The sequence below is a fragment of the Zingiber officinale genome, chromosome 2A (genome assembly GCF_018446385.1).
Source record: "Zingiber officinale cultivar Zhangliang chromosome 2A, Zo_v1.1, whole genome shotgun sequence".
In the NCBI taxonomy this organism is placed as follows: domain Eukaryota; kingdom Viridiplantae; phylum Streptophyta; class Magnoliopsida; order Zingiberales; family Zingiberaceae; genus Zingiber; species Zingiber officinale.
In genome coordinates, this window is record NC_055988.1 from 120,565,966 (window position 1) to 120,574,851 (window position 8,886).

Genomic DNA, 8,886 nt, shown 5'->3' on the forward strand with positions numbered 1-8,886 from the left:
TACAGCCTTAGATGGAACTCGGTTTAGAATGAAAGCTGCTGTGTCTAGAGCATAGCCCCAAAGATACATGGGAAGATCTGTGTGACTCATCATAGACCGTACCATATCTAATAAGGTGTGATTCCTCCTTTCGGATACACCATTCCACTGTGGTGTTCCAGGAGGAGTGAGTTGAGATAGAATCTCACACTCAGCTAGATAGTCATGAAACTCATGGCTAAGGTATTCACCACCTCGATCTGATCGAAGTATCTTAATACTCTTGCCAAGATGATTTTGTACTTCATTCTTGAATTTCTTGAACTTTTCAAAGGATTCTAACTTATGTGTCATCATATACACATAACCATATCTACTGAAGTCATCAGTAAATGTAATGAAGTACCTATAACCACCTCTGGCAGCGACATTGAAAGGGCCACATACATCACTATGTATAAGTTCTAACAAGTCAGTCGCTCTCTCGCTGTCACTAAAGGGAGTCTTGGTCATCTTGTCCAGTAGGCATGACTCGCATATCTCATAAGATTCAAAATCAAATGAGTCCAACAAACCATCTTTATGAAGTTGGGATAAGCGTTTGTCATTTATATGACCTAAGCGACAGTGCCAAATATAGGTTTGGTTCATGTCATTTGACTTGAACCTCTTGATACTTATGTTATAGATAGGGTTTTCAAGGTCTAGAATGTAGAGTCCATTCATCATAGGTGCACTACAATAAAATATATCATTTAAATAAACTAAACAACATTTGTTCTTTATTATAAATGAAAAGTCTTTCTTGTCTAAACAAGAAACTGATATAATGTTCTTAGTCAAAGCAGGTACATAACAACAATCATCCAATTCTAGTATAAGCTCAGAGGGCAGAGATAGAGAATAAGTTCCTACAGCAACAGCAACAACCCGTGCTCCATTGCCTACTCATAGGTCCACCTCGCCCTTCGTCAATGTCCTGCTATTTCTCAGTGCATGCACATTAGTACAAATGTGAGAAGCACATCCGGTATCTAATACCCATGATGAAGAAATAGATACATTGACTTCTATAACATATATACCTGAAGTGAAAGTCTCACTTCTCTTCTTCTTAAGATCTTCCAGGTGCACTTTGCAGTTCCTCTTCCAGTGCCCGGTCTGACCGCAGTGGAAGCAGGTAGCATCCTTGGCAACCTCTCCTTTGGGTTTCAGTGTCTTGCCTTTGCCCTTGGCTTGGGACTTTCCCTTACCTTTGGGCTTGCCCTTGCCCTTATGCTTTTGTACCATCAGAATGGAATTGAGCTTAACCTTCTTAAGGTTGAGCTCAGCAGTTCTTAACATGCTAAGTAGCTCGGGCAGTGGCTTGTCATTTTGGTTCATGTCATAATTTAGAACGAATTGACTATAGCTATCTGGCAAGGATTGCAAGATCAGGTCAGTGGCCAGCTCTTGGCCAAGCGGGAATCTCAACCTCTATAGGTTTTCTATGTACCCAATCATTTTGAGTGCATATGGGCCTACGGGAGTCCCATCTTGCATCTTGCACTGAAACAGTGCCTTAGAGATCTCGAATCTCTCGTGCCTCGCTTGTCCTTGATATAGTTGACGAAGATGTTCAACCATATCATAAGCATCCATCAACTCGTGTTGCTTCTGAAGCTCAGAGTTCATGGTCGCGAGCATAAGACATGACACATCTAATGCGTCATCTTGATGCTTCTTGTAAGCATCGCGATCAGCTCATGTGGCAGTGGCAGGAGGTGCCTCGGGAATGGGCTGTTCCAGGACGTACAATTTTCTTTCCTGAGTGAGAACTATTCTCAGATTTCTGTACCAGTCTAGGAAGTTAGCTCCATTGAGCTTGTCCTTATCGAGGAAAAAACGCAAGGAGAAGGAGTTCGTGTTTGACGACAAGGTAATCTACAACAGAAAAAATGCAAAAAAAATAAATATCATATTCCCATTAATCATCTAATTAGACCTTTAATTAAATGATGCTCCCACTGAATTATAGAACTTTTGTAGAATCAAGTCATGGGCGTGGTCAAACCACACTTACTAGATTCTAACTAGCTATAATTCGTGCGGGACAAGATCCACATCATACTACGCCTTGAGTTAGCTTTGGCTAAATCGCCCAAGACTTAGTATGATCGGTAGGTAACTAATTACCAATTACATCTCTATGCAACTCTTGTTTATAGGATCGAGATCCGCATGTATATTAAAACTTGAGTTAGCTTTGGCTAAATTGCCCAAGAGTTAATATAAATGTGATTTTGACCTATCTACCAACCATTGGAAAATGCCTATAGTTAAACTCGATCCAATTGAGTTAACTAGTTACTCAATCTAATTGAGTTGTACTCACCCATGCGTTGATAGGCGGGACCAAGATTGTCCCTCCGCACCCTACCAAGATAATATGTGTTGCTCTGCTTTGGCAGATTCAACAACAACATCTGATCGAGGTAGTGATGGGTATCACGGCATGGTAGGCATTTCGAGTTGACGCGATTGAGATCTAATCTAATCGACGATGTGTATCATATACTTGATTTAGATCTAATCTAATCGTGAAGGTGCATCATGTACGCGGTTTAGATCTAATCTAATCGTTAAGGCTCTAATTAATTACTAATCTAGCATGCATCGCATACACACACACAAGCAATTAATTAAATTTTGTGATTATTCATGGACCTACTACGATCTTTTCAAGCCAATGAGAAGATCGGTTGGTCAACCTAAGGTCAATAGCTTCCTCAAGCTCCTCCCTTTGACCGTCATGTGTTGCTCGCACCCTCCTCGTAACTCCGTCTCGAGTGGACCTTCCATCGCTCCAATTTTGTACATTACAAAAGGTGAAACTCGAGTTACATTCGAGTCTAAAAATTATTTTACAACAGGAATATAAATAGAAGGGCATGACACGCAGGTCGCGAATCAAGTACAACACGCACAAACACACAAAATGGTGTGCAGGCCATATTATGAATTACAACACATATTTCCAATCAAATTAGGTTCTTTGGGCCTTGACCATCATAAAATGATACATAATTCTAAATTATGTGATTTCCATAAATTTCTATAATTTTTCTAATATTTTTATGATTTTATGAGTCGCAACTTCCCGGCGGTCCCAATTAGCGATTTTCGGGCGCAATCGCGGAACGAAGCCCCTTGTGGGGTTAGGGGCAGCACCCCTACTTGCGATATAACCATCGCAAGTATTCCTAAGCGATCCTACAGCGCCTAAAGTCGCTGTCCCAAAATGTATTGGGCGAGACCTTGCCGATTCGGAAGGTATTTCTCGCTAGTCGAAGCCTACAAGTGTTCAAACACTTGTTGCTTCGGTTCTGCGAGAAAAATACCCATAAAATACATAAAAATCATAAATTTATAGAAAGTTACAGAATTGATATTTTTCATAAAAATACAAACGAAATCCGTACACGCTTCGCACGTGGCTCTGATACACTGTTGGATTTTTCGGGCCGCAAAAACTGTTTTTTGCGTTGCGGAACCCCCGAATCCCATGCCACCGGATCCGTGCGAAGTTATAAAACAAAATTTTCTACGTGTACGAGTTTCTCTAACCTAGATCTACACTAGATCTACAAAGAAAAAGAGATTACCCTTGATGCGAAGCCCTTCGCAAATCCCGCTCGTCCAAGGTTCGTCAGATCTCAAGGTTGTCAAGTGTACAACCCTCTATGTGTATCCACACGAATAAATCGATGGAGAGAACCTATAAAGATGTGCTAGCAACCTTAGAGGATCAGCAATGGTGGAGGAGAGGGAGAGAAGAAAGGTAGAGGTGAAGAAGAAGAAGGTTTGAATGAAAAATCAATTCACTCTAGTAACCCCCACCAAAGTGGCCGACCACTTTATGCTTCTAAACCCCCATGGAATATCAAGAGTCAAGTCTCTTGATCTCCTCCATGAGATGACATTTGGTCAAGTCAAACTTAACCAAATGAAGAAGCCTTGATGATGTGGCATTGGTCAAGTCAAAGTCAAGTCAAAACTTGACTCTTTATCTTCCTACTTAAGTCAAGTCATACTTGATTTTTTCTCTCCCATGGTTGATCAAATCTAATCATTGGTTCAAGTCAATTTTAATTTAATAAATCACTATTCATTGAATTAAATTGGCTCAATGAGTCTAAGTCCAAATTAGACTCATTTAACACATGAACCAAATTGAGTCCAACTCAATTAGTTTACTTTGGATTACTCTTAATCCAATTTGGTTCATCACATGAACCTAATCCTCTTGGTTCATCATATGCACCTAATCTCCATCTAATTGCCCTTTGTGTGTAACCCTATAGGTTCTTGTAACATTGGCAATGCTCCTAAACCCATTTAGAAGCATAAGTAATGAGCGGTATCTAGCAACACATCATTACTACCCAAGTTACAAGAATATTGAGATCCAACATCACCTTGTGAGTACTAATTGTGACCCCTCACAAGATATGACAAGTGTCCTTCTATCCTTGACATCTAGATTGATCAATATGAGGCATAGATCGTGTCATCCTCTAATCAATCTAAATCTTGAATCCCAAGTAGACTCACTCAATCAAATGAGCTTAACATCTCATATTGACTCATTTGGGCATGGCCATGTACTTAGTGGTCTCACTCTATCAAGAATAGTGATGTCACTCCCATCATATAGGAGGGATAGATCCCATCTACATCACTCACATCCCTCTTCATAATTTGTTACATACCCAGTAATCGCCTTTATAGTCCACCCAGTTACGGGTGACGTTTGACGAAGCCAAAGTATGTAACTCCTTATGTAGGGAACCATGGTGACTTCAGGTCCAAGGACTAATAGTCATACTAATAGCCACATGAGAAAGTATATGACACTCATATAACGATCCATGATACTTACTCATTGCGGGTCATTCAGTATACATTCTCCAATGCATACTCATGTGTCAACTTGATATCTCCATATCCATGACTTGTGAGATCAAGTCATCGAGTTGACCTACATGCTAGTCTCATCGCATTAACATTGTCCCTGAATGTTAATATTTGACTAGGAATGATTAAGAGTAATGTTCCCTATATTATCTCAATATCGATTCAACCAATCGATTGATATAGGTAAAAACCTTATACTCAAGGACGCTATTATACTTAGTTATTTGGCACCAATACAAGTAAGCATAATAATCATAAACAAATGCCTTTATATACATAAGAATATGATACAACGAGTCCATACAACAATCATCAAATGATTGGCTCTAGGGCTCTAACTAACACTTTTATCCTCCCTTAGTTCTTTTGGCTCTTTTGAAAGAGAGGAAATTTACGGGCGTTACATCCTCGACCCTAAGATTTTGTCCAATGTCCTCAATCCGCCAAGACTTTCCCCAGTCCCCCGGACTAGGACTTTGTTGCCCAACCACAGCTAGAACTTTCCACCTACCTAGTATCTATTAGGACTTTCTTTGCCTAGTCTCAACTATGACTTTTACCTTGCCTAAGATCACTTAGGACTTTCCTGCACACTCAGTCAAACATGTTAGAACAACAAGAATCGTAAGTTTGAACCCTTTTCCACAATTAAAACTTATGTTCGATCATCTTGTGTTTCCTACACCAACATGCTTGCCTCGCCAAATAATTTAAGTGGGTTGGGTTAGAATTTTATCAACCCAAACCCGTAGCGGGCCGACCTACCTTAGCCCGCAACTCGTGCAGGACGACCCATGACAGGCATGGGTCGACCCGCAGGTTGAGAAACACATGTAAGTCAAATTTTATAATAATTTATTATCTCTCTTTATTATAATTTAAAAATAAAAATAGTACTTTTTATCAAACATGAGTCCTCATTTGCGCCCATTTAAATTTAAAATACCTATTTCTGAATATATTTGATTGATGAAACCTTTTCGAACTAAAACGTCGAAGATATGAAACCTTTTTTTTAAAAAAAAAATATTTTTGATGGGCTCGCGGGTTGATCCTCTTACCTCGTAACCCGATTTGGATTAGGTTAGATTGGAAATTTTTTAACCTGCCAAAATGGCGGGTCGACCTGCCCCGCCTCGCCAAATAGCTGACCCTCCATGGACCAACTTGCCCTGCCATGGATTGGCTCGTTTGATAGCTCTACCGAACATCCAGGCGCCCTGAGTGGGTCTAGGCACCCCAATTGCTCAAAATCCATCTCGCATCTAGATGAGGTGGCACATCGTGATTGTACGATGCACGTTGACTTCCAACCACTTAGAAGGGATCCAGACGCTTAGAAAAGTATAAAGTCGACGTTGATAGAGTTTCGTCCAAATGCAATCATGTTAGCAGTACAGGCGCTCAGAAAGGAACTAGGTGTCGAAAGTTGGAAATCACCGATGGAGGTAAGATCGGATGAGCCATGCTGGGGCGCCCGGGGTTGGTTCAGGCGCCCAGAACCTCTTTTAAAAAGGCCTTCGGATAACAACTTCATATATCCTTTTGCGCCGCTTCCACTCAGTGCCAAAGCTCTAATGACAACGACATCATTCTTGTACTTCTTCAAATTCAAGACTCTACTATGCTCAAACTTCAATGATGCAATGCCGCTACGAGCCCAAATGATCGCCTAACCTTTGGTAATGTATAGTTGGTGGCTTCTTTTCATACTATTGTTTCTTTTGTACGTTTTTATTGCAAGGGTCGGTAAACTTGTTACCGAACCCTATCTTTGTAAAACGAGCCTTGTTAATAGTAATTGTCCAATAAAAATGATCAAACTGACTACGAGCTTTGGAGTAGTAGCCACGAGACTACGAACCAAAAACCAACATGTTTATTTTCAATTCAGTCTTTATGTTTCCATTGCACTACATTGTTTTTCAAATGATTCCTGAATGCATACAAAGTGCACTATTCACGATCGCTCTAACGCTTTTTCAATCCAACACTCGATCCTTAGATGACTGAGAAATTAAGAAGGCGCTTTGTCGTTGCACTATTGTCCCGGGATAAAAATAAATAAATGGTATTAGATGAATTATAGCAGGTATGAATTATCAATGGTATTAGATGTGGCTGTTATAATTCATACCTCGACAAAGTTAGTAGAGTGGAACAAGAGAGATAAATGATTTTCTTTGGAATTTATCGAATGAAAACTCCACCATCGAGTTTGAAATTAAAGTCCCCAAAACAAAATCTAACAACCCGATTAGTCTCAGCTTTTAGGTTGGAATTGCCTGTGATTATTCTTGACTTTCCATCTATTCGTGTGCTCTCTCCACCATTGAAGTCATGCTTTTTGTATGAACCTTCATACTTAATGTTCTTCTCTGATGTGCTATTCAATCTCTAGCCATGGTTTCCTTCTTTCAGTCACCAACTTTTCTATCTTATTATTAAGTATCATTCTTTATTCAACAGAGGTGACATAGGAAACTTACTGCACTTTCCCAAACGATCTTTTTCTTTATGGTTTGTTTGTTTGTGAAAGCTTTCCTATGAAATCTTTGTCGGAAAAGGCACTGAAAAGGAACTTGCAGGAAGTAAATATCAGAGAAATCGTCAGGACTCAGGAGGAACAGAACACAAAATTTCCAGGTTTTTGATAAATATCAAACTATGCATGAATTTACAAGTGTGAAGAAGGAAAACACGACGACCTTCAGGCGAATTCAGCCATGAATTGGTTATCAAGCAAGAGCTCAGGCCAGATATTGTAGCTAGAAATGATACGATCATCGCCATGGTTGACAACGGAGACTTCAGTCGGTGGAGGAGGAAGAAGAAGTGGATGAGGCGGTTCTTCCTGGCCAAATCCTGCCATGGAATAGCACTCTCTGTTCTCCTGGTTCGCAGGCGGCGGCTGGTTATCAAGGACGGCGCAAGGCATCGTCGGAGGGAAGGACGACGGCATCATCTGAGAGCCCAGCATGTTCATGGCCTCCAAGTCGGCGGCGGCGGCGGCGGCTCCATTCGCCATGGCCTGGACTGCCTCTGCCTGCAGGCGACCGTCGAGGATCAGCTCGCGAAGGTTGGCGAGGGCGATGAGCTGCGGGAGTGTGGAGAAGAAGTCGGTCCTCGGGCGGTGAGTCATGGGGTCGAAACCCATCTGGATGAGCTTCTTCTTCAGGTGGGTGTTCCAGAAGTTCTTGATCTCGTTGTCGGTCCGTCCAGGGAGGTGCGAGGCGATTGCAGACCACCTGAAGAACGAATCAAACTCACGTCAACGAGCTGCGCGTGCATGGATTCAATTCGAAAATTAATGCAAGATTCGTACTTGTTCCCTAAGATCGCGTGCAGGCTGAGGATGGTTTCCTCTTCCTCAAGCGAGAATTTGCCTCTCTTAATGTCCGGCCTCAAGTAATTCGTCCATCTCAGCCTGCAGCTCTTGCCACAACGATTGAGCCCTGAAACTCATCCGAATGAGAAGAAGAAGATAGGCGAATGCACAGAGGGAGAGAGAGAGAGACAGAATACCTGCGAGTTTGGGGAGGGCTCTCCAGCTTCCATGGCCATGCTTCTTGATGTAGTGGATAAGCTTTTGGTCCTCCTCAGGAGTCCACGGCCCTTTCTTGAGGCCATTCTCGTCGCAGCAGGGCGATCTCCCCATTGCAGCAGCAGCGACTGCTGATAACTTTCTCAACCAGAAGATGGCTGCTTATTTATACACGACAGCTTCGAGCATTCCACTACTTGCCATGCAATTGGCTCACCAAAAATTTACTGTACCTACTGACTCCACTACTTTTTGATAGAATTTCTTAAACACGACAGCTGTCATGTAGATCTTTCAGATAGGAAGGTGAATTGGGGATCTAAACAATGCGTTTACCAGCTACTCACTCGACAATATTATGGAATGAAAGTCAAAATGATAGGTCGCACGTGCAGTATATATATATA

The 8,886-nt window shown here is 41.5% G+C and overlaps 1 protein-coding gene across 1 annotated transcript; it reads right to left on the reverse strand.

Annotated features, from left to right (window-relative positions):
- Nucleotides 1-7,564: 7,564 nt before the first annotated feature.
- Nucleotides 7,565-8,605, reverse strand: LOC122039958 (transcription factor MYB93-like). The gene is made up of 3 exons (XM_042599363.1): nucleotides 8,461-8,605; nucleotides 8,261-8,390; nucleotides 7,565-8,183 (listed from the first exon to the last, which is right to left on the reverse strand). Exons 1-3 carry the CDS (start codon nucleotides 8,591-8,593, stop codon nucleotides 7,646-7,648), a joined length of 801 nt encoding a protein of 266 aa, XP_042455297.1. The 5' UTR covers nucleotides 8,594-8,605; the 3' UTR covers nucleotides 7,565-7,645.
- Between the last annotated feature and the right edge of the window lie 281 nt (nucleotides 8,606-8,886).

Excerpts from the sequence above, each read along its gene's own strand:
- LOC122039958 (XM_042599363.1), bottom strand. The coding sequence starts at position 8,593 with ATGGGGAGATCGCCCTGCTGCGACGAGAATGGCCTCAAGAAAGGGCCG. Across the intron at positions 8,391-8,460 it reads AGCCCTCCCCAAACTCGCAG|GGCTCAATCGTTGTGGCAAG; the intron begins GTATTCTGTCTC and ends GATGAGTTTCAG. Across the intron at positions 8,184-8,260 it reads CACGCGATCTTAGGGAACAA|GTGGTCTGCAATCGCCTCGC; the intron begins GTACGAATCTTG and ends TTCGTTCTTCAG.